Source organism: Ambystoma mexicanum, chromosome 4q (genome assembly GCF_040938575.1).
Source record: "Ambystoma mexicanum isolate Mex_15411 chromosome 4q, UKY_AmexF1_1, whole genome shotgun sequence".
NCBI lineage: Eukaryota > Metazoa > Chordata > Amphibia > Caudata > Ambystomatidae > Ambystoma > Ambystoma mexicanum.
Genome location: NC_090928.1, coordinates 260721180 through 260747140, shown reverse-complemented (window position 1 = coordinate 260747140; position 25961 = coordinate 260721180). Strand labels below are relative to the sequence as shown.

Below are 25961 nucleotides of genomic sequence, written 5' to 3'. Positions count from 1 at the left end.
GGTGGTCGTCGACAGTGGCGGACAACAGTCTGGGCGCTTCTCCTTGGGATTCCGCTTCAGTCCCCGTCTCGGGTCGGCAGCCTGTCGTATGTCTGTCTACCAGAGAGCTTTGGCAAAGATCAGCTGGTGCGCGATGGTCCCTCATAGCTCGGGAAGAGGGCGCCGTACCAGGTCCTCTCTGGGTCAGTACTTGGAGACTCAGCAGCTTTCAGTTTGATGAAGGAGAGCAACAGCAATTCTTCTCGTCCAGCAGGGCTTCAAGGTCAAGCGTCAGTTTCACTCCAGTTACTCTTCGTAGTTTGGACTTCAGCTCTGAACACGATTCCTAGCAGTGAGAGGTCCCCAGATATACTCTTGATCTCCCATTCATTCTGCTGGGTCACACTCGAGCATCCAATCACTACGAAGGGCATTCAGCAGTCTGTCAGCCAATCAGGCGCACAGTGTATTCAGGCCATTCTTCTCCATCCAGACACTCGCAACACGGAATGTGTATTCGGACAAGTACCACGCCATTCAACACTACACACTGCATTCATACTAGTTTCGGGCTGGGCTGTCTCAGTCATTGTGTCAAACACCAGAAACTAGACCTCAACAACAAGAAGTGCATATTCGTCACACACTCCATTCACCCAGGGCCCACCCACAGGTGTACTCATAACATACGACATACGGTCGTTGGGAAGGCTCCAGACAGTCTGGTCGGCACTTCCCCATACTACCATATATGAAACTTCCACCCAACAGCCAGTCAGGGGGAAGGGACAGAGTCAGGGCTTCCCGGGACTTTGGGAAGATCAAGGTAACAGGCGATGGAAGGCAAGAGGCCATGGGGGCCATCTTGTCTCCATCAGGAATCTACTGATTCCAAAGACGGGGCCTGGCCATCCCAAAATGGAGGACGCTTAGGGCACCAGTCATTTTAGCACAGAGCTGCCACCAGCCTGTACCCTGCTCTGTGGACCACTGTAACGCTCACCTGAAAACTCTGCGGGAACCTTCTGGAACTCCAACTGACTTCTACCTTCCTGGGAACGAGACACTGAATTTCTGTGGAGAAAATAACAATTTTCCCTTCCTTAGTTTTCTCGTGTAAAACTGAAAGTCAAAACTGGTAATATGGGGCCAGCAAATATCTCACCTTGGTATTTAATTTGTTGAGCTCTCCATCCTGTTCTATACAGGGGCGCAAGTCCTGAAGAATGGGATACTGGATAATAGTTTCTTTTGAAAGGGACTAAAATGGCACTAAACAAATGACAGAAACCCTATGCTACTTGGACCTAAAGGGGGCATAAGCTGAGGTGTGATGCAAGTGTAGAATGACAGAAAAAACTACCTCACTACACTACGGGACGGTAATGGAAAAACACCTTATTACAGAGCGTAATATGAACCTTAGTGTGACCAAAATTATCTGACTAGAAAATCAGCTTCCAAGACAAAACTCCACAGGAAAGGGCGCGAACCCGCTACAAACAACGTAATATCCTGAAAATGCGTGAGGAATCCAAATAACATTTATACACAATTTCAATGTATCAGATAAGGCAACACAAACGGAGCAATTGCATTTGCACTTAATAGGTGTACTTGCGTGAGAGAAAACTGCTACGAACTGAGAGATGAGGAGACCGCTATGACAGGACTGAGCCGGGAACGGCAGCAACTGGAAAAACACAGGAAGGGAGCTGATAACTAATTAAAGTTACTCAAGGAATGAATGGAATAAACTGTGGACAAGGTCTATTGAGCGGTGACAGGGAACGGAGGTACGCGGCGAGCGTTCAGTCTGAACTCAGACAAACGACACGAAGCGCGATCCTCCTGAGGGGCGGGGCTTAAATAGCTGGCACATGAAAACAACTAGACCCGCTAACTAACTGACCCAGAGGCACCACCTAGCGGCCGTTAAAGAAACTCAACTAACCTGTGGTCATGACAACCACCCACAGGTGCTCAAAAACATACACTAGGGGCACAGGGTTGTACCCCCACCCATGGGTGCCATAAAGGTATCCCATGGGTCTGTTCAGCAAAACCAAAATGGAGAGCTGCACCTCCAGGAGTCCCACAGGAACTCCTGTGCGGAAAACACGACAGAACACACGATAAAAAGCAGTAAAGGACAAGGATACGGAGGCCCTGTCCCTCCGATGCATTTCCAGCATCACAATGGTGCCTCGAGGAAAGTGGCTTGTCTGACCAAGTCCTCGACTCCAGAGGAATGGGCTGCTTTTCGGGAGCAGATGACGATTTTTCAATCGCAGGGCACAGTTCCGTCTGTGCCTTCTGACGAAGCCGTCGAGGAGTGGTCTCGTACCATGGCTCGAACGCCTTCGGGCTCGGGTCCTCGACCCTACTCATCGGGAACTTTCGCGGTCCCGTTCGGAAAAGGCTCAGGATAATCGCATGCTTCCTGGTCTCGGTCTTCATCTCCAGCGAGACCGCAGAACCCGGGCAAGGGCGGCATTGACTCTATCAGCGCCGTGTCTGTCAGATACCAACATCAAAGCTGTGCCTTCGTTCCAGCCCTTAGTGCCATCAGCTCCGTTCTCGATGCCAAAGTCGTCGCCGCCTTTGGGGATTTTTGCTCGAAATTTACTGATGGAGGTCCCTGATGCAGTGGCTCCTCCTAGGAAGGCTACTTCTAAGTCTGTGAGGCTGGTGGTGGACTCCGTATACTCTTCTGTCCCGAGGCAGGGTTTTTACCTCCCTCTGGATGACATGTATGAGGAAGAGGAGAGGTCCGACTTCGATCTGGACCCTGTTGACCTTGATGTAGCTCCTGTCTTTTCGGGAGACAGCCAGTGGGAAGAGTTGAGGCAAACTCTTCATGTTGCCAGTGGTTTGGATACTTTTCCGGTAGTAGAATTTGGCAGGCCTGAACCTAGGGCTCATGCAGAGTCATCCTACAGGGCTGGACCAGGCGTCGTGAAGCTTTTGTGCAAGATTATCTAACGGACATTTTAGATCACGGTCCGTCCTCTGACCTGGTGTTACCTTTTCATCTGACTTTTTAAAAAAGTGTTGCGCCTGCTTGGCAGTCACCGGAATGTCTTCCGGCTGTTAAGAAATCGTTGACCAAAGAATACTGCCCTTCCGGTAGCGACCCCAGCTACCTTTCATCTCACCCCACTCCCAAGAGTTTGGTGGTTTAGGCGGCTACGGCCACCTCGAGGCAGGCAGCGTACCCTACCATCCCTCCTGATAGGGTTGACAAATGCTTCGAAGGTTGGGCATGCAAGGTGTTTTCTGCTGGGAGTATGGCGTTGAAGTCGGCCAACTCCACTTGTGCCTTGGCAAGATTTACACAGACTCTGTCGAACTGTTTCTCTTGCGGCTGAGCATATTCCCGAGGAGGAAGAAAGGAATGGGTTCCCTGCTCTCGTGCAAGATGCCATGTGTGAATCCCTTCAGTCAGGTTTGGACACGGCTGACCGTGTTAGCCGGTCCATGGCTGCGAGCACCATTATACGTAGGCTTGCGTGGTTGTGGAAGTCGGGTTTTGCCCCGTATGTGCAAGCCTGTCTTTTGAACATGCCCTTTGATGGCGCACATTTTTTTTTGGCATTTGGCAGCAAGGCTGACGAGAGCCTTGAGAGGTTGCAGACCTCAACAGCTGCGGTGAAATCTTTAAGCGCAGCTGTTCGTCAATTTCCGCCATTTCGTCCTAGGGGACAACAGTGGAGTGGAGATTCTTTTCGTTATTACTAACGAGAGGAGCCCCCAGTCAAAGGGGTCAGTGTAAAAGTACCCATGGTGGTCATGGAAATGGAGGTGCCAAAGCCGCTCAGGCAGCTGCCTCTTTGCCTTCAGGCGCTGCCGCAGCCGCTCCAAAACAGTCATGAGGGCATGTCCCATGGTTCGCCGCTTGCGGCAGACTGTCTCAGCATCTCAGAGTGGCGAGCCATTACTTCAGATGCGTGGGTTCTGGATACCATCGCCCACGGCTACTGTCTTCCCTTCCTAAAGTGGCCTTGAGACAATCCACCGGGGAATCTCCCTTTGAAGCTTCTGGATCCCCTCCTTGTGCAGGAAATCTTGACTATGCTAGAGAAAGGCGCTATAGAACTGGTGCCTGTAGCAAAGAGGAACAAGGGATGGTAGTCCCCTTATGTTTTTAGTCCAAAGAAAGACGGGGGATTGAGACCCACCTTGGACTTGCGTTGGGTGAACAAACTTCTCAGGAAGGAAAAGCTCAAGATGGTCACTCTTTCTCAAGTCCTCCAGGCCCTTCAACTTCAGGATTGGTTGGTGTCTCTGGACCTACAGGATGCTTACTTTCATGTGCCGATTCGTCACAAGCACAGAAAGTACCTGAGGTTTTCGGCTGGCAACCCACACTTTCAGTTTCGGGTCCTGCCTTTCGGATTGACCTCCGCCTGAGGGTCTTCATCAAGCTAATGGTGGTGGTGGTGGCAGTGTGTCTCTGGCGAGGTGATAATTCACGTCTGTCATGATGCCTACCCCTGGGGAACCAGACCAGGTCCAGCAACCCCAGAAGCAGGCATCAAGTTATTTTGAGCAAGCCCAAAAACCCCTGCTAGGGGCTGTTTGGGTGCGGTCCTGGCACCTATGGCGCCTGGCTCATATGGAGAGTCAGTCCTGGCGCCATAGGCGCCAGGCTCAGAGTAGAACTTACCTGATGCAGACCATGCTGCAAGCTTACCTGATGCAGACCATGCTGCAGAGCTCCAAGCCAAATGAGGCTTGGAAGGGACTATTTTACCTAGGGACTATTTTTTACTCGGGTGGGGCTGGGGAGGAATACTTACCTGGACTACTTTGGAGGCTATTTAAACCACGCCCGAAGAGCAGCACATGCTTCGCGTTATTCTGCATCCAGCAGCGTAACGCTCACCGTGTCTGCAAGCCTGCATCCAGTCTTCTGCCACGCCCACCTCGAGTCTGCAGCTCCTAGGAAAAGGGAGGAACAGAATGAGAAGAGGTTAGAATAAGAGCAAAACCTTCGATCCTTACCTGAATTCCAGATCCACCACGCCTTCGAGCTGGAAGAAGCATTTTACGCGCGCCGCCTCGCCTGCTGCAGCGCCTCGCTGAACTCACCAGCCTTCGCAGCATCCTCACGATCCACTGCATCCTTCTGCATGTTCCCGCCGCACTCTGGCACCTAAGGGGAACACAAGAACAGCAAAGGTGAGCCAAGGGAATAAACGGAGGCAATAGTAACTACCCCCGTAGACTTACCTGATTACCGCTGGGGGTACTATTCCTCTTCACGGGTCGGCACATTCTCCATTGCATCCTCGCCGTAACCCAGCCCCTAAGGGGAACAAAAGGACAACAAGGTGAGACAAAGGGACAAACCAGGGGAATTCTTCTCACCACAATAGACTTACCTAATTTTACCGCCGGAGGCATTATTCCCCGAACTTCATATTTTCTCTCCACATCTGAATAAGGGAGCAAGCAACAGGTTATTCTGGCCTTATTTTATTGAACTGTGTAGGATAAGCCAACTCCTTACCTGAACTTCGTCAGCTACCACGAGGAACTCTTCGCTGGGGTCAAGCTGCAAACTACAAGGAATCGGACAAGAGTGAAAGTCAGACATGTGATCTCTTAAGAACTACATACTTTTCGGAGTCAATATTGTTCTGGAACTCACCAATTCCTTCGAGCCAGTGAAGCAACTGGTTATCAACGCGCCCCTGCGCTCAATGCAGGATGGAGAGCACATCTTTTCAAACCATCAGGTGAGACTATAAGAGGGAACATCAAAGGTGATCTGTGGGGAGAATAGTGTGGGTGAGGGGGATTTACGCTCAACTCCACGGGTGGTTGATCCCCTTTCTCCATTTGCAGAAGAATATTCCTATGGGCCAAGCAAACAAAGCTAGGTGGGCCAGTCCAGTCCGTCATCTCGGCCCTACGCGTTACATTGGTGGAGACCGCAGCTGTCCAGTTCAGATTGACGCCTCTGTGGGAGCCAGGTGAGCGTAACAGTCTACCCCTACCTGGACGACTGGTTGATCCGTGCGCGTTCTCCCGAGCAAGCATTGAACCACCTCGGTCTCACTTGCTGCTCCCTCCACAGGCTGTGCTTCTCCCTCAATTTCAAGAAGTTGCATCTGACACCTCAACAGCTCCAGTACATCGGGGTTGTGTTGGACACGTCCTTGGGTAGGTGCTCACCTCCCAAGGTGAGGGCTCATCACATTGTGCAGATGGTGGACAAGTTTCAACATGCCCAGAGTCTCCCGGCTTCTGAATTCTTAAGGTTGCTCGGCCTCATGCACCCTGCATTTTTCTGGTGCCAGAAGCCAGGCAGAGGATGAGATCCCTGCAATGGGTCCTCAAGATGCAGTGGTCGCAGTTCTCAGGCAAGATGTCAGATCCCGTTCAGATTCCAATCTCGGTCTCCCAGGATCTTCTGTGGTGGGCCAACTAAAGGGAACCTGATGAAGAGGGAGCAGTTTTGGCAACCGTTTTGGCAACCATGGCCGGAGGTTACTGGAGTGACGGATGCTTCCCTCACAGGATGGGGCGCTCATGCCAACGACTTGACCGCCAGCGGTCGGTCTCCGTCGGAGTCCAAACTTCACATCAATCTGGTAGAGCTGAAGGCCATCAGGCTAGCCCTGAAGGTTTTTCTGACATCTGTGCGGGGAAAGAGTGTCCTGATCATGACGGACAACACAGGGGCTATGCATTATCTCAACAAAAAGGGGTGGGGTGTAGGGTCACTCCTGTTGTGCAGAGGCAATGCAGCTCTGGTTCTGGGCCATCCAGCAGGGAATTTCGATCTCGGCAGTTCATCTGGCCAGAGACGAAAATGTGGCGGCGGACGCTCTGAGCAGGCAGAGCACGATCTCTCACGAGTGGGAGTTGGCTCAGTAAGTCCTTCTTGCGGTCTTCTCCCTAAGGGAACCCCACAAGTGTATCTCTTTGCCACCAGTGCCCACCGGAAGTGCGAGAGATTCTGCTCAAGGGAATTTTCTCCGAGAGGAGCCTTAGGAGACTCATTCGTATTGAATTGGTCATTCCCACTGCTGTACGCGTTTCCTCCAGTCCCCGTCATTCCTCGAGTGTTACAGAGGTTCGGTTCCCACATGATCCTCATTGCTCTGGATTGGGCCAGGAGAGCGTGGTACCCGGACCTTCTAGAAATGGCCATCTGCCCTCCACGCAGTCTTCCCTACCGAGAGGACCGGCTCTCGCGAGAGGGCGGGGGGGTCAGGTTCTCCATCCAGAGGTCAGATTTCTCAACCTTCAGGCTTGGTATCTGAAAGGCTCAGATATAAGGATTGGGACCTCCCAGATGATGTGATGGAGGTGTTGCTTTCGACCAGGAGGCCAGCAACAAAATCCCTGTGCCGTTACCGTTGGTGTAGGTTTTGCGACTGGTGCAGAGGACAAAATGTGATCCTTTTCAGTGTTCCATTCCTATGGTTTTATATTTCTTACTGTCTTTGGCCCAGAGGGGCCTTTAAGTAGGTACCATTAAAGGTTACCTGGCGGCGCTGTCTATATTTAAGCGCTCGTCTGAAGAATGCCCTTACTTTAAGATTTCTTTGATTTCTCAATTTCTTAAAGGACTGACAAATGTGTTCCTGCCGTCCCCTTTCCAGGTGCCGGTTTGGGATTTGAATTTGGTTTTTAAATTTCTAATGGGTACTCCGTTTCAACCTTTGCACTCTTGTCCTTTGAGATTATTGTGCTTCAAGGCAGTGTTCTTGGTTGCAGTTACTTCCGCTCGCAGAGTGAGTGAATTGCAGGCACTTTCCTCTAAACCGCCCTTTACTGTGTTCCACAAGGACAGGGTTGTACGAAGGGTACGTCGTTCCTTTCCCCCTAAGGTAGTATCTGAATTTCATTTGAGTCAGTCCTGGTAAGGAAGAGGAGTGACTCCATAGGTTGGATCCTAGGAGAGCTCTGAGCTTTTGTATTTCTAGGATGTCCAGGGTCAGAGTGAACGATCAACTCTTTGTGGGATATGCTGGACACTGTTTAGGCCAGGCTGTTTCCAAACCGACCTTGTCCAGGTGGATTATCCTCACCATTACTGAATGTTACAGATTGGCGGGTAAGGATCCTCCCGAATGGCTGCGAGCTCATTCCACTGGGGGCGTGGCTACTTCCACAGCCCTACAACAGGGAGTTCCTATTAGGAATATTTGTGATGCAGCCACATGGGCTTCTATACACACCTTTGTTAAACATTATTCCCTGGATACGAGCCATGGTCAAGATATGGCCTTTGGTAAAGTGATTATTTATTCAGCTATCTGATTGGGTACTCTAAATTCTTTTCCCTCCTCCATTTTCTGGTACTGCTATCAAAGATGTGGAATAAGTTGGAGGACACAATCCATTCAAAGAACAAGTTACTTACTAACTGGTAACGTTCTTCGATTGGAGGAACATCCAATGTATTCCACATCGCCCTCCCAGCCTGCCCCTCTGGAGAATTTCCTATGCGATTGCAGCTTACGTTTCTGCAAGGCTATGTGCAGTCAAGCAGACATTAGATTGGTGCCACACGTTATGGGGGGAAAAACATAAACTGAGGCTACGGGCGCTGTGCGTCCTATTTATAATATCCGGTGACGTCGCCCTCGACGGAGGCCTACGGGCACATCGACAGGACGCCCTCTGCCAAAAAAGTTTCCGAACTAAACAGCTGTGGACAATACATGTCAAAGATGTGGAATACGTTGGAGGAACATTCAATCGAAAGAACGTTACCAGTTGGTAAGTAACTTGTTCTTCTTTGGCTGTGCACAAAAAACTTGATCACTCCGCAGAGAAGAGCAGCAGTCCAGTGAACAGAAGGACAACCAACAGCGGAAAGCCTGGGCATCACGTTAACTGGTCACCAAATGAAAGGAAGCTACGCAAGCATTCCAATACGAAAGGAAGACTTCTGCGAAGAACAAAGTGCCTTTTTGTCAGAAAAGCAAGTTTATTGCATGCTAACAACCTGAAGAGGCTAGTCAGTTCCTTTTGAGCTAAAGACTAACCCGATTCTCTCTCAATGACAACAAGTTTACAGTTTATATACATACATAATCTCAAATATGTTGTCATGTCACCCCCAAACCCTTCATTGGCTAACTGTAATACAAAGTAATGTAATCCGCCTAGCTTTAAAACCCCATTGGATACATTCACCAAGTCCAACCCCTTTGATCTTCTCTCGTCAATCTTGACGTACTCCACATAATACATTTGTTGTGTATGACTAACTCAGTTTATTATTCAGGCCATGTGACAGAAACCCATTAAACCCAAATGATAGTGCAAGGCTTTCCATGAACACTTTATGGCACAGGGAGGGAGAGAAATAAATCAGCATTCTTTTGAAGCAGCCGTTCAAATCCTTATCCTCCCAGATGGTACTGGCATCCAATACCATTTTTCCTGCATTCTTGCATGCAATACTATTTGCTCCTACTATTGCTACAATTTCAAGTCATAGCCTTTGGCATACATTCTACTTATTTCCCTGCAAACCCATAAATGATCAGCTCTGTTTAACCCTCCATGTAACCAAACCTTTCTGGTTATTAAAAAAACAAGCCTTTGTGCTCCCAGGAAAATTACACTTTGCATCTACACCCAATCCGGCCATAAAAACCTAACATGTGACTTTCCATTCAGTTCTTGCCTTCAGCCCGTTGCTATGTTATCACAACTGCTCATATGCAGTTCATGTTCTACCCCCTTCTGTGACCTAGGTTATCCAGTTCGCCAAACCAGACAAGGAACTAATTCCTGTGAATCCAGGAAATCTGTAGCCTATTAAAACTCCAAATGTTGAAAACTGCTTTCTAGAATGTCTTCATGTATCCACAGTACACTCCATATTTCCCAACACCCTAAATGTGTCTGCAATGTATAACTTTGTTGAAATCTTACATGCTAGATTCCCCTTCAGTAAACTCCTCTCTCGCTTGTAAAAAGCTCCTTATTATGTTATTCTAAGCGCTACAATTTGTACATTGCACAATTCATTGTATGCATGTCGCTCATGTTGCTGCCTACTGTGACTCTAAAAATGTAGCCAACTAAAATACAAAGTAACACTCATTTTAATTCTTCTAACTACACTTATCACACATTTATTGCAACATCGCATCTAATCCGGCCACTCCATGGCCTAGTATAATTTATGCAGTGTTTGTACCTCTTTTCAGTGTTACGACCTAAAACGTCTACCCCAATCTCTTCTCTTCTTAATGTTACAGCTCCCCTCTTTTGTATTAAGACCATATGTCAATGCCTGGGACTTAGTACGTCAGGGTCTCGGGATGGGGGGGGGGGGCTCTAGTACATCTGGGTACAGGAGGAGGGTGGCTACCAGGCCAAACTAACTGAGCCACTTCTTCGATCCTGCCCTCCTCGTCGTCATGTTGAAAGCTTGTACCTCCCACCGTGGGTTCAACTCCTTCTAACCAAGGTCTCGCCCCCTAATCCAACCACCCTCTGACCAATGTCTCTGATCTTGTATAATCTCCTCTTTGGTTGCACCTCGTTGTTTGACTTCACCTTCTACCTCTTGATGTTCCCTTACCACCTATGTAGCATTACCTCCTTCGTCCTGCTTCTCATTACCCTGCTCCAAAAACCTGCCCACTTCCTTCTTAATAAGTTCAACTTCCACCCACGAAATGGTTAGCTCTTCTTTAAAGTAGTCCACCTCCTCTAGCAACCTTCCTTTTTAACTTCACTAAACCGTTCCAATACCTCTCCAACTTCCTGTTTAACTCTAACCAACTCTTCCAAAAACTGTCCCCCACATTTCCCCTTTAAACCCACCCTCCGCCTCCCACCCCGGATATCGTGTGCAGCTCAATGATGCCCTACTCTATAGTGACCAGCTCACTACCCTGCTCCCCCTGTATAATGTCACCAACTCCACTGTGCTTCTCTATTCTCCTCCTCCTTGTCCACTCCAGGGTCTCCTCTCCAGCTCTATTCAAACACCATCTGGTCAGCTCTCCTCCAAATTACCCAGGTAGTGGGTTTTTCTTTTTTTTTTTAAATTACCAAACCCCGGTACCTGGGTGGGTTTCAAGCTGGGAATGTTCACCTGTGAGTTCTAAATTTCCAGGTGTGGACAATTTAACCTTACATAGCGTTCCAGAAATCATAAAATGCCAGGAAAACATTTTACAGTTTAGGGGGTTATGCATTCAGAGTAGAGTCTGTCTCTAGTTGTTTGGAATCTTTTGGTAATTGAGTGTCCTCTTAATGATCTCTCTGTAATGTTGCTTCACATTAATAGCAATGATTGCAAATTCTTGGTAATCCCTTTTAACAGCTTTTTTGTTATTGTAATGTTGCTTCACATCAATAACAATTATTGCAATTCTTTGTTTCTTTAGTTCCTTATTGTGCTGCCAATTCTGAATGGTGCCTCTTAATTCACAACACGTTTCTCCAATTATGTAATTGGTTCTTCAGGAGGGTATATCAAATGAATAATCATTTTGGCATTGAGCCCTTAGATGTAAATGCAAAGAAATACATAATCAATAAGGCGATCTACAATGACCACTGATTTGAGTTTATTACGACAACATTTTAGTCCTTAATATATACAGGACTCATCAAATGTAGGAGAGGCTGAACATAAAAATAATAGCATCTTGTATGTCTAGCATTCTGAATGTGTGCGGTATGTACCGCTGATCTTTGCAGTTTCACTTGTCTACACACCTGAACAATACAGCATTTCTATTGAAATGAGAGCACAAGGAGGATTGTTAAGGTTTGTGCTATGTATTGTGACAACTTTCATTTGAGTCCTATTATCAATGTTTCCCAATTGTTACTACACCTTTTACTTACATGGGTATTCTTGCCTTTTATGTTGAAAACAATGTTGTAAATGTCTATGTCTCTTCTAATGTTTCTTTAAGAGTTCTTTAGATGCTGGAAGCTGCCTGGTAAGGCTTAATGCGTAGCCCCCATCTTGCCTGTGGAGGTCTCCCATATGGCCTGTTGGCAAAAGCTTGACAATTAATTTGATCTATTATACGTTGTTAAATTTAAGTCTATGCGCTAAAGATAGAGGTGCCAGTGGCTTTGATTCTTACCTTTTGGGTTGTTTCTATGTCCCAAGTGGATCTTCTGTTCCGACGATGGGGCAATCCCCAGATCGATCTGTTTGCGGCGATGAACACCAAGTGCCAGAGGTTCGCCAGTAGGCTTCCCCAGCTGGGGAGCATGGGCGATGCATTCTCATTCCCCTGGGACGGCCTGTTCCTGTATGCGTTCCCTCCGTTGCTGTTGCTTCTTTGACTAGTCAATCAACTCAGACGGTCCCGGTTCAGGATTATCCTTGTCGCACCGGTGTGGCAGAGACAGATATGGTACCCGGACCTTCTGGACTTGTCAGCGTCTCATCCAGTCAAGCTTCCGGCAGCTGCAGATCTTCTCGCCAGAGAAGGAGGGGCGATTCTGCCCCACGATCCAGGATCGCTGAACTTGCAGGCCTGGCTCCTGCAGCGCTAGAGTTTGGGGGATACAATATCCCAGCGGACTGCAAGGAGGTGCTTGCCAAGGCCAGGACTTCATCTACACTGACGGACATAAGTGGAAGAGGTTCGCCATCTGGTGCTGTGCACAGAAGATAGACCCTCTACGAATGATGGCTCCGCAGGGGCTGCCGTATTTGCTGTCGCTGGCCACAGCAGGTCTGGCTCATGATTCATCAAGGTTCATCTGGCGGCTATCTCCCGCTACACCAGAGCTCCGGGACGGTCGTCGTTATGGTCATGAGTCCTCCTTTCGAGCCTATGCACTCGGCACCGCTGAAGGTTTTGTCTTGGAAGACAGCGTTCCTCGTGGCCATCACCTCCAAGACGAGTGGGTGAGATTCAGGCCCTGTCCTGTAAGCCACCTTACTTGACTTTTCGCGACACAAGGGTGGTGTTGCGGACGCATGCCTCCTTCATACCCAAGGTGCCGTCAGACTTTCATCTAAATGAGCCCTTGGTGTTACCTGTGTTTTTTCCGACGCCTTTGTTGCTGGCTGAAAGGACTTTGCACTCGCTGGATGTGGCTTGCGCGCTGAAGTTCTATCTGGACCGCACAAAGAGTTTCCGGAAGATGCAGCAACTTTTTGTGATCTTTGGCCCTCTCCAAGGCTTCCATTGCCAGGTGGTTCTCCGGCTGCATCACTCATTGTCACCAGTTGGCAAACCGACTGTTGCCTGGCCGTCCGAGAGCTCATTCGACCAGAGCGATCACTGCAACTACAGCGTTCCTGTCTGGTGTGCTCCTCCTGGACATCTGCAGGGCTGCTATGTGGAGGTCGACGCACACATTCACAAAGTTCTACTGCGTCGACAGGGATTCCAGGGAGGAGTCCAGAGTTGGCCAAGCAGTGCTGCGCAACCTGTTCATTTGAAGGTGAGCCTGGTGAGGAGGCGAGAGATGCTTAATGTTGAGATGCTTAATGTTGAGATGCTTAATGTTGAGATGCTTAATGTTGAGATCATGAGCATGTGAATCCATGCCAGACCCCATGCTGGAGAAGGAACCAGTTACTTACCTGTAACTGTTGTCCTCCAGCATGGGTCTGGCATGGATTCACATGCGAACCCGCCCGCATGCCCCTCTGTGGCTCTTCTCTTGGTCCTACTGCCACTTTACGTGCTACCAAATCTGAAAAAGGCTGCCAGAGGAGGGGCTTATGTAGGGGGCAGTCATTGGCTGGGGGCAGTATGACCCAGAGACCAGTGATTGGTTGTTAGGAGAAAGACAGTTCAGAAATTAAACTGAAACAGATTTTTTCTTTACCGAGGATTCCCAGCCTGGCGACGGGGAATATTCATGAACATGTGAATCCATGCCAGAGCCATGCTGGAGAATAACAGTTACAGGTAAGTAACGTGTTCCTTCTCCCCTGGGGGGGGGAGCCCCTTCTCTTGAGGCAAGGGAGGTGAGGCAGTTACCAGATTGTGCTATTGGGGGTGGTATTAAGCAGGCAGATCTCATGGGGAGAGATTCCCCATGAGTAGTTCTAGGGACTACTGTCCTGGGAGATCGCGGTATGCCCAAAACATATCACCACCTCCCTCATCCTCATACACACTACAGGGTTCCACACACTTCAATCAAAGGTACTTGGATGAAGAGTAAGAATCCCCTATGTGCGGGGATTATACAATTAGTAACGCTGCGTTTACTGCGACTCCTGTAAATGTCTTTTATTTGTTTTATTTCAACCCCCTCTTCACCCCATATATATGTGTGGGATGGGTATAGTATATAATGGCTAAGAGGGATTGTTGGGGTCTCCCCCAGCATATCCATTGGGTGAATAGGGGGTCGAAATAAAAGTAGTCATTTTTTCGAGGGGTGCAGTAAACGCGATGCAGTAATCACATAGATCCCTATGTGAGCCATGTGTGGAAACTGGGACGAAGAAGAGCACAAGTGAACCAGTTGAAGATCAGAATACCAATGCTGAGGTGAGGAAGAGGCACAGAGCAATGCAGTGCGCCCCGTGGGACCCACATGAGTGGCCCAGACAGCTGTAAATAGGCAACGCCATCCTGACGACAAAATGGGATGAAGGACTTCACCGCTTGTCTAATCCTTCCTATAGGAGCCATGGAGGAAGCATGGAGCGCGGTCTGGGATGCCAAGAAGGGAGCGCGAAGGTCCGATGCTGGTCGGGGGAAGAACGACGACTGAGCAAACCGATGTACAAAGGTTCCTGGCATCCCTGAGGTCCGAGATGCGAACTGCATAACAAGGAGGAGATGGGAGACTGGAGCAACTGCAGCCCCTCGGAAGTCCTCGGCAGCCCCAGAAGTCCAGCGGCTGTCTACAAACACCCTAGAGAGTTTAGAGCCCTTACGGACCGTGAAGCACGGTACTCAAGTGGCCAGAAAGGCGTTGGGGGACTCAGAAGGTTGTATGCTATGCAACAGGCTGAAACAGATCACCAATACAGGGCCTGGGACCCATAGCACAGGAAAGAGACTATCTCATATTGTTGGCCATCCGATAGTACTTGGAAGCAGAGTGAACCAAGTCTACCCAAGAGGCCAGTGAAAAAGAAATACGAGTTAGGGACCAGCACCCCTTTAAAGACATTCTCACCACTGCTCTTCATAGTCACAGTATCTGGCAGGATAATGAGACGAGAAACCTGAAAAAAAATCCTAGGGAGTGAGTCATACCCTCTGGTGTTTGTGAAAATTATGAGAAAAACCAAGGGAAGGGAGTCATTCACTTGGAATTGTGAGAAGCCTGAGAAAGACCCAGGGAAGGGAGACACTCTTGGTACCAAGGTTTTGAGTCGGAACTTTGCTTTTATTTTTTTAATTAAGACTTTTATCAATCTCAATATTTGTGTGCTGCATTTGAAAAGAACTGCAACCTGGGGAAGAGAGACATTCCCGCATGAAATAGTCCCTGCAGATTACTGGCTTGGTAGTCCATTCTTCTACATTAAGAAGAGTCACCAACCTTTTGATTTAGTTGAAAGTGTAAGGGATGGAAATAGGCTTTTGACACAGGATGGTGGACTATATAATTTCAACTGACTCCCTTAAAGAATCCTCAGTGTTTAATTGAAGTAGGGAAGCCCCTATTAGCGTTCGGGATAGTTGGCGTTTTCCTTCTTTATGTTCACTTGGGTGCATAGCCACAAAAATGCCACCTGTGCCGGTCTCCTTCTTTCACATCCTTGCAGTACCCTCAACCAACTGTATTAGTGTTCCAATAAGGGGAGACCGCTCCCCTTTTGTTTTGACCTCCCATGTTTTCCTATGCTAGGACCCAGCCCTGTAACCTCTGCTAAGGCCCCCTTTTGCAATGCCCTTTTGGGTGCACTGGGTGGCCCTGTGGATCAGTGCAGGTGTAGTCATCTTCCATTTATGACGTGTGTTATCTTTTCAGCGCAAACTATCTTATATGTGGTGCAGTTGGGACACTGTGCTACTTTCCAGGCATCTTCCGAACAGGCTGGTGGCAGTTACATTACCGTTTTTACAAGTGCAGCTGCCTTTTTAGCCGTGATAATGCACTTAATGAGACCATATTAATAAAATGGTATCCCTACCTGTTTTAAGCCTGTTAAAAATTGCGTGTCTTTTGTTGTCTGTTCTACCTTTCCATATGGGGAGGGGTCCCCTTGCTTCATGCACCTTGGCAGGCTGTTTGCAGTATTCCCGCTAAGGTTCTTCTGTGTGTGTGAACTGACAGGAAATGGGGAGAGAGGCTGTCTGCCCCAATCCACATTCCTTGATGGGCCTGGTATTTGGGCCGATTCTGGGATGCTGGCTGTCCCCTATTAGCCAGCCAACTTCAAGTTTGAATGTTGCAGGGCTGAGCCTCTTCCAGTCCAAATTCTGGATGTAAGGTGACAAAGTGGACCCAGAAATTAAGTTGACAGCTGGAGCTGAGAAGATATAAGAAGACCACGACTAAGGGACGGCAGAGAACTCCTGCAGAAACCAACATTGGCTCAGCCAATACCACCACTTTGTGAATCTCTTCCTTCTGCTTGACAGTGAAGGCCTCAGCGAGGTGCCTCCTCATTTTCACCAACCAGTCAGCTGTTCAGCACAATATTGCCTGTTTTGGTCATCCGAGTGTGCACCTTTGCATTTTCTCTGGCTGGCGACAAAAGCATCTTCAGGTGTTACATACCTCCTTCTGGACGAACGGCTGGTACTCCTCGTGGGCATCATCCAAGCTCTCCTGGGACCTTGTAAACCCATTGTGTTGTCCTCCACCGGGAGCCGAGCCTGTCGGGAGCCCGAAGTTATACTGCATAACTGTTGCATGCTTGAAGACCTAGCATGGGGTCCATGAAATCTGCATACGTCAAGTTGTCAGTGAGGTCCTCTTCATTGTGGCAACAAATCTGGGTGTCCCATTCCTCCCCTGCCCCCAATCATCCAATGTCTCCAAAGGAGCCAAAAGGCACCCAGATGCCCTTGAAACCATGACCTGATAACCCTCGACAACGATGATGAGGCAAGTCGTCTTTATTTTTTTGTGTTTTTTGCTTTTTCCCCCCCTCTTACCTGGGATTGTTTCTACATTTCAATGTATTCCTATTCTCCCGCAGATTCCTCATGATAGATGCTCATTTCCAGCTTTGCTGCTTCGGAAACTTTTCGCCAGGGGACGTAGTGTACCTCGACTCTCAGCCGACGATCGTTGATCCGTCTTGACAGGCTCCCGATAGTCTGCTCCAGATGTGATATCAGGCGTCGTATTTATAGTACGTCACTATGCCCCACACATCATTTCCTTTTTACTGCGCGTTTGCACGCTGCCTAGACAACACGATTTGAGTTTACTCAACATTCTTACTGTACTTTGTACGTTTTTTCTTCAAAACATTGATGGAATGTCCTCTCACAGGCAGCACCCTTGTACCATTCCCCCTGTGAATGCCATTTTCACAGGGAAGAATAGGCTGGCAAGAGCAGATCCTCCTTTCCTCGCTACACATCCTACCCCTTTGATTTCCCCTCCCATGAGGTACCGGTTGGTGGACGGGCATTGGCTCCAGTAGCAGGAAATAACTTCAGACGCCAGGGCTATGTAGTTAATTTCAGTGGGGTTACTGTCTGCCTTTTCTAAAGAGGCCTCTAGACAGACATGCACCTCCACCAATCCAACCAGAACTTGAGCTCCAGGAAGAACCGAGAGCCCTGTGTGTGCCATGGAAGAGGTGTCTCCCAATGAACAGAGGGTCAGGTTGGTCTTTCCGTTACTTCCTGGTGCCCAAGAAGGGAGGAGGTCTCTGTCCCATCCTGGACAAGTTCCTAAGGAAGGACTAATTCAGGATGGTGACTTTGAGAGAAACGGGACGCTTATTTCCATGTGCCAATACACCAAAAGCACAGGAAGTTCCTAAGGTTCCTCATTGGCGACAGGCACTTTCAGTTCAAAGTGCTTTCCTCTGGGTTGACCTCCGCGCCGAGGGTCTTCACCAAGCTCCTGGCAGTGTTGACGGCCCACCTCAGGAGATCCGGGGGTCCTGTATTTCCGTACCTGGACAACTGGATGATCCCGAGGGAAGTGAGTGGGGTAAGTCTTGTCTCATCTCAACTGGAAGACCCTTGCCTACTACCGGCCAAAACGTCGGTCCTCCACCCATGCACCCCGGTGGAAGGCTGGCTGACTGGATTCGTCAGTGAGTGGGAGAAGATCTCCACCGACAGATGGGTGGTGGATGCTCTCGCTCATGGAAATACCCTGGAGTTTCAGCACAAGTTTTTGTGGATCCCTCTGGTGGCCCGGCAGTGGCAAAACATCCCTCAACTCTTAGAGGAGGTACAGGCCATGCTGTGAAAGGGACTGATCGACCTGGTGCCATGACTCTCCGGGGCTCCGGAGTCCACTACAGATACTTTTTGGTCAAAACGAAAACTCGGGGCTGGGGACCCATTCTAGACCTGCAACGTCTCAACAAGTGCCTCAAGTCACAAACATTCAGGATGGTCACATTGCAGCATGTGCTCGGCCAACTGGAACGAGACTTCTTGACGTCGCTGGATCTGGAGGATGCCTATTTCCACGTCCCCATTCACAGGAAGCACCGAACGTTCCTACACTTCGTAGTGCATGGACAGCACTACCAGTTCTCATGGCCCTCCCCTTTGGCCTGAAATTGGCCATCAGGTGGTTCACAAAGTGCCTGCCACCACTGGCGGCCGATCTGCGTCTACGGGGATACATGTTTACCTGTACCTCGACGACTGTCTTATGCTGGCCAGTTCGCAAGAGTTGGCAGTCGGACACACAGAGACGACCGTCCAGTTGCTGACAGATCTGGGGTTCTCCATCAAGTATCCGAAGTCCTGGTTAACACCTTCGCAGAATGCGCTGTTCCTAGGAGCCAGACTCAATACAGTCTCCTGCCTAGTGTCACTCTCGAAGGAGAGGGTAGCGGCCATACTGGGGAAAGTGAAGAGACTGTTGTCACTGGAGACCGCCACGGTGCAGACCATCATGTCGCTGCTCGGTATGATGTCTTGAATCTACCTTATCCGGCTCTGCAGGTTAAGGATGCAACGTCTTCAGGAGTTCCTGGACGCTTTCTGGGTTCAGGTGTCCGGAAGCTTCGTGGACAAGATCCCGCTTGATGAGTTTTGAGGAGCGATAGAACGTCCACTATGACGTCGCTTGGGCACAGGGTTCCAAAGCCCCCTGTACCATGAGACGGTAACCACGAATGCTTCCCTGGAGGGCTGGGGAGCCCACATCGGTGGCCTGTACACCAGAGAACTGTGGCAGGCAGAGGAGAAGGATCTTCACATCAGTATCCTGGAGCTGCTGGAAGTGTTCTGGGCCTTCAAGTCATTCCTTCCATCTCTGAAGGTGCAAGTTGGTGAGGATCTTCACAGACAGCACCACCACAATGTTCTACATCAGGAAGCAGGGGGCACTCGATCCCCAGCGCTCTCCAAAGAGGCGCAGGACTTGTGGCACTGGGCCATCGAACAAGAGCTGTTCCTCATCCCCTTTCACCTGGCGGGAGTCAAGACTACCATCGCCAACTCCCTCAGCAGGGAGTTGCACTCCTGCCATGAGTAGGAACTTTGGCAGGACACGGTGGACCGCATCTTCATCAAGTGGGGCAGACCCCAGATCGATCTGTTTTCGACGGTGGCCAAGTCCAAATGCCAGAAATTTGCCAGCAGATTCCACCAACTGGGGAGCATGGGGGGGGAAACGCGTTCTCCTTCCCCGGGGAAGGCCTGGGTATGCGTTCCCTCCATTACCTCTCCTGCTGCAGGGCCATCAATCAACTTACAGTGCCGATGCAGGATAATACTCATCGCCCCAACGTGCCCGAGGCAGATTTGGTTCCCGGACCTTCTTAGCCTGTCGGCGTTGCCTCTGGTCAAGCTGCCGTTGGTCACAGATCTACTCACCAGAGAAGCAGGTCCTGCATCACAATCCAGAATTGCTGAACCTGAGGGCTTGGCTCCTGCAGCCCTAGAGTTTGGAGGGTGCTAGTTGCCAGCGGAATGTAGGGAGGTACCTGCCAAGGCCAGAGCCTCGTCCACTCTTAAGTGCTACGGTCACAAGTGGAAGCGTTTCGCTATGCAGTGCCGGTCGCAGAAGATCACCCCTCTGAGGGTCACGGCCGGTATATTCTTCCATAGTTGTTGTCCTTGGCCAAGGCGGCACTGGTGCACGCCTCTATCAAGGTGCATCTTGCAGCTACCGTCTGCTACACCAGGACTCCGGGAAGGTCTTCTTTGGACCCACTGTCTCGTCAAGGAGTACCTCAAAGGACTGTTTCGATCTTTCCCACAGGTGAGGCCTCCTGCCCGGCCTGGGAACTCAACCTGATGCGCACAAAGCTCATGGGGGCCCTCTTCAAGCCAATGCATTAGGCCCCTCTCAAGGTCCTCTCTTTTAAGACAGCTTTCCTTGTGGCCATCACCTCTGCCAGGGGTGTAGGTGAAATCCAGGCCCTACCCTGCAAACAACCTTATCTGACTTTCCACGAGTTGAGGGTGATGCTGCGGACGTACCCCTTGTTCATGCCGAAGGTTCCGTCGGAATTCCACCTCAATGAACCTTAAGTGTTACCAGTGTTTTTTCCGAATGCCTTAGTTACCGGCTGAAAGGGCCTTGCACTCGCTGGATGTAGCTTGTGGCAGGCACAAAAAGTTTTTGGGAAGATGTCTCCACTGTTCGTGATCTTTGGTCCTGTGAACCATGGGAAGGCCTTGTCTAAGGCATCCGTTTCCAGGTGGTACTACGGCTGCATCATGCACTGTCATCGGTTGGCGTACCGACCGCTTCCCGGCTGTCCGAGACCCCAGTCCCCCAGAGCGATCGCTGCTACGTCAGCGTTCCTGTCTGGTGTGCCCCTGCTGCATATCTGCAGGGCTGCTACATGGTGGTCCTTCAAGAGATTCTTCTGCGTTGACAGGAATTCCAGGTAGGGAGAGTAGGCTGTGCAGTGCTGTGCAACCTGTTCACTTGAGGTGAACTTGTTCCAGAGGTAAGGGTGATTGCTTTAGTTGAGCTTTGCCACCTCCCGTGGTTGTGTAATGTTGTACTGTTATGTATACTTTATTCATGAGCATGTGAATCCATGCCAGTCCCCATCCTGGAGAAGAAACCAGTTACTTACCTGTAACTATTGTTCTCCAGCATGGGTCTGGCATGGATTCACATGCTATCCCTCCCTCCTGCCCCTCTGTGGCTCTTCTTGGTCATACTGCCACTTTACTTGCTTTCCAAATCTGAAGATGGCTGCCAGAGGAAGGGCTTAGGGAGAGGACGGTCATTGGCTGGGGGCAGTATGCCCCAGAGTACAGTGATTGGTTTAGAGGTGAAATACAGTTTGTTAGTGAAAATAACTGGTTTTTCTTTTACTGAGGATTCCCGGCCTGACGATAGGGAATATTCATGAGCATGTGAATCCATGCCAGTCCCATGCTGGAGAAATATAGTTACAGGTAATTAACTTGTTCTTTCTACGGATTTCGGGGCCTGAGAACACTACTGTTGAAGCGCCCCCCCCCGCCCCACCTATAAGTCCTGCTTACATTGGCGCTGTCTGGGGCTGGCCAAGGGCGGTGGTGTAGAAGTCAGAGGGCTATCCTATTGGACCTCCAGGGTGGTAGCTGCTTTTCTGAATTTCTCAAACTGACTTTAGACTCTTAAGTTCATATTTCACCTATTGCTTTGTCTCTGCACCAACTGCCTTTAGTGGACTCTCCTAGATTACTGACTGCAACCTTTTTGTGACTACTACAGTTTCCCAGAGACTGTTTATTCTAGGGTTGGATTTCCAAACACTAGCTATATGGTGCTGGATAGTGCCTTAGAAGTACAAGGGCTAGGACTATGTTCTGATGTAGCATCCTTCTACCAGGTTTTGTTTATGCATTGTGTGTACATGCATGCTTGTGATATTAAAGTAGTGTGTAACCCATAGTGGGTTACCAAACTATGAGCTGCAAATATGTACATTGATATTTGTACTTACCTTAGAATATTTAGAGTGTGCCTCAGTATATTACTGTAATAAATGAGTGGTTCGTTAACTTTACTACACAACAGAGCACGCTTCCTCCTAGCTTCTGCCTTACTGGTTGGTCTGCTATTTAGGAAAGTGGTTTAGCTCAAGTGAGATTTTCAAACAATTGCTAAACGTAGGTTGGCTTTTCAAAATCCTACCACAAATGGTGACTTTGAAAAATCCTCCTAACGTTAGCACATCATTACGGTTTACATTACTACAGTGTTTAGCACATTCTTGCCAGTTTCCCGCAGATTCACTGAGCATTTAATTACCAGTTTACATTATGCTTATTCATCAAATTACATTATGACCACTTTGCAGATCATTCCCCAATTATGTTGATGCCCATTTGCCTCATCATAGCGAGCTTCCTTATACCCATTAATACATGAATTCTAGTTTTCATTAGTCTTGCTTCACACATAATTTCCAGATTCCATTAGGCCCAACCTCATGGACGGTGTCCATTACATTAACTTATTCCATTATTTGCCAGGTGCTCTCAACAGGTCTTACTTTCTGTTGCCAGCGATAGAAAGAAGGGAGACTAATTCCGAGATAGAAATCTAGTGTCTTGACAGTCAACGCGCCTGCAACCAGTGAGGCACAGAGCAGTAAAAACTGCCACCCATGCCTTGTATGCTAATGGTTTGCAAGCTGACTGAGGTTAGCTGAATTGCCACATCCAGCCCAGCCAGCTTTCAGGCATACAGTCTGGGAAGGGCCTCTGTTCTGACAAACATTCCCTCTGAGAATCGGTTTATGACATTTACTCTAAAGCGTAAATATATTCATCTAAATTCTATGTTAATTATCATGTTCTGACTGTCTGCAACATTTTTGTTTGTGCAGAATTCTTTAGATGGAATACTTCACCCAGCAACCAGCCGGTCCATGTTGACATTTCACCACACTCGAATTATTCATGCCTTAATGTGTCAAGGGGAACACCAGCAAGCTCTTCGATACATACAGATTACGAAACCTCCCTTGACTAGTAGCAGCGAGGTTACACTTCACCTTACAGTGTTGCTGTATAATAGGTAAATATATTATGATTTGTTTTATTTTTTAAATATGCTTATTTTATTGTGAAAGAAAAAAAGGATTTCCAGTCTGGTCTGTGTTTCTTGGATTGGTAACATAAGTATATTGAGTTTAAGGTAACTAATTGCTTTTTGCAAACATTAAAGACTTGTGGCATATAGGTTTCATTTATATGCAAAGCTTCTGTTTTAATATAGTAGTAAATAATTAATAAACTAATGGAGATTTCATTTATGATATCCATCTCCAAGCGCAGCTGCTCTTCGGAAACATTTCCACTGCCAGGGGGTGCAGCGCGGCTCCGCATCCACTCTGCCTGACTCATCTATGTGCCCCGCACTGGACATGACATCTGGGCCAGTATATATTGAGGCGCGCCGTGACTGGTGTTCCGTTTTTCAACTACTTTCTTCAGGAACACTGCTTCGTTAGGCGTATTACTTTCTCGTTTCGTGCCATGCCGAATCCAATGAAGGCCTTGAGTTTCAAAACCTTCGACAGCAGACGTCATTGTCAGTTTCTGAACCTCACTGCCTGTACTGTCTCAGGGAAGGACACAACATGCAGCTTTGCACGTCGCCATTTCTTTCGATGCACCCCAATGCGCTTTGAGATTGGGCGACAAACCTCTTCACCTTTTTCCAGAAGGAAAAATATATCACACAGAACCGTTGAAAGCCGCTGGGCGTGAAGTGCTGTACCCGCAATCGGTCTCCGGTCCGTAAGGACAAAAAGTAGAACCACTGCAAGAGCTCTTGCTTGATAAGCTGTTATTCGAAAAGTAATTCTTCCTCCTTGAGGAAAAGTCACTGCTCCAGGGACTCCTCTGAGAAACAGGCACTGCAGGTAACTTTTCCACACAGGAGGAAGGGGAGAGAGACCTTTCAGCTGAAGATCCTTGACATCAGTGCTGACGTCCTAGGTCTTTGTAGCAAAAACAAAGAGGTGATGGCTGGAAGGTTTAGAATTAATCTTAAACACTGGCATTGCTCTGGGCAACCCTCCAGACCATCGTTCTTCGCCTGCCAAGCCATTACAGAAGGGGAAAGACCATACGCAAATCAGACTTGGCCCCACCCCAAAAGGGGCAGTCCAGCCGAAACTGCTAGGTCACATCCCTTCTGCACGAGACCACAAGCATCCCCAAACATGTTTCGGCCTTGTTGTGCCTCATCAGTGAGGAGTAGCTTGGGTCTCTTAGGCCTTTGTGCCATGAGAGTCCACGGTGCTTGGACGAGTGGCAGGGATTTCACAAAAGACTTCAATCACATGCTTTTCAGCAGCACAGTCGCAGCTCCAGTGGGGTAGGACCCATCTTCACATCGCACTTCTGTCTTCTGATGTCTGTCTTCCGGCTTTGGATTCTCTCCAGCGCTGCCAGTACAAGACTCCTGAGGAGTACACGAGTACACTGTTCTCACGTTTATGCCTCATATGCGAGACCTACAATGAGGAGTGTGTTCCCATCCCCTTTGGGCTTGAACCTTTGTCCTAGAGAAGTTGGGGACTTCCCTGAGGAGTTTTATCAGGGGAGGTGGGGGGGGGTGATTGCTGACTCTTGCTGCTGGTCTGCAAGAGGCAAGTGGCCTAGGCATGAAATTTGATACACCCCTGCACCTACTTCAGGGAAATCTCTGGCTTTATTTTAACGCTTGATGGATAAGATGATTGAAAGCTTAAGGTTATCTGTCCCTTCAAAACCCAAGGTGCAGTTTGTGCTCACAGGCATTCTTGAGGAAGGTCTGCATATGGTACTCTTACGTCCTGTCCCCTTTACTCCATACTGCATGGGCGTCCCTTGCGAGGGGGATGGGAGACAGAACCTTTTTCACCAGAAAAAAAACGTCTCCTGCCTTTAAATTTAGAGGCGCGCTGCCCTGACTCTGCCCTCCGGCGCCACACCTCAGACCCCTTTTCTGCGTTGACGTGAACGGGCCGAATTCACCAGTGCTTCTGGTTTTGGCTCTGGCCCTGTAATTCCACGTGCAGATACTTCTTCTCTTTGTCTTTTTCTGTCTTTTTATCATTCAGGTACACGGTACTCGGGCGTCACACTCCTACCCAGCGCATGCCGACTTCTGCAGGGTTCAGCAGCTGTCCATCCCGCGTCCTCTGCCTATGGTGCCTTGTCCCTGACCACGGCTGGCAAGCTTGTACCACGTGTACCGCGTGCAACGCTCTTTCCTTGAGGTCTTTGAAGAACAGACTGGCCAGGTGGAGGGAGCTCCTCCAGAGGACTTAATCTATCATCGATCCAAGCCCAAGTTAGGGCTGCTCTTTTCCAGTGCACCCTGTAAGGGAGACGCCTTCCCAAGGATTTACCCGCACGGGTGGGTCCACCCAGGTCCTCATACCAGCACAAGTACCACGGCTATAATCGGCTGCCGGCTGAGAAGCTGAAGGATCTACAGATCCTCCTGGTGAGAGTGCTGAGGGACCGGAAGGTTATTTTACTGGGTCTTCACCCGAGGAGCTATGCCCTAGTACCGGCAGCATGTCTGCCTTTACAGTGCTTCAGGCAGATCCGCCATGGGTGTCTCGCCTACCGGGCCTAGGCCTGAGGAACAGGGTAGGCCCCATGATCCTCACTCGATTCCTGGACCTGGCGGGCCCACTGAGCCGAGCAACACAACGCAGACACGTGGAAGGCAGCTCAACAAGATGGCTGCCGTGCCAGAAAATCCAGATGCGCCTCCAGGGAAAGCAGGCGGAGGACTGTGTGTCGTGGTGGGACTAGTGTCAACCAGGTATGTGGCCTACAGCTTATCCTTCCTTTGTGCAAGACAGGTTCCCACTGCGTGCATATGGGCAGGCCATGCAACGGCTCCAGCAGCTGCCCGCTACCCTGTCGATCTCGCCTACCACCAATCCAGCCTGTGAGGACAGGTTTTTCGATAAGTTCCTCCATTTT

General features: G+C 49.2%; 1 protein-coding gene across 2 annotated transcripts in view; it reads left to right on the top strand.

Annotated features, from left to right (window-relative positions):
• The window catches only part of AHCTF1 (AT-hook containing transcription factor 1), a 2174249-nt gene that overhangs the window by 1016395 nt on the left and 1131893 nt on the right, over positions 1-25961 (top strand). For both annotated transcript variants that reach the window (XM_069607832.1, XM_069607831.1), the window contains exon 21: positions 22856-23046. In XM_069607832.1, the coding sequence (XP_069463933.1) occupies positions 22856-23046 (191 nt within the window). The remainder of the gene's footprint in view (positions 1-22855; positions 23047-25961) is intronic.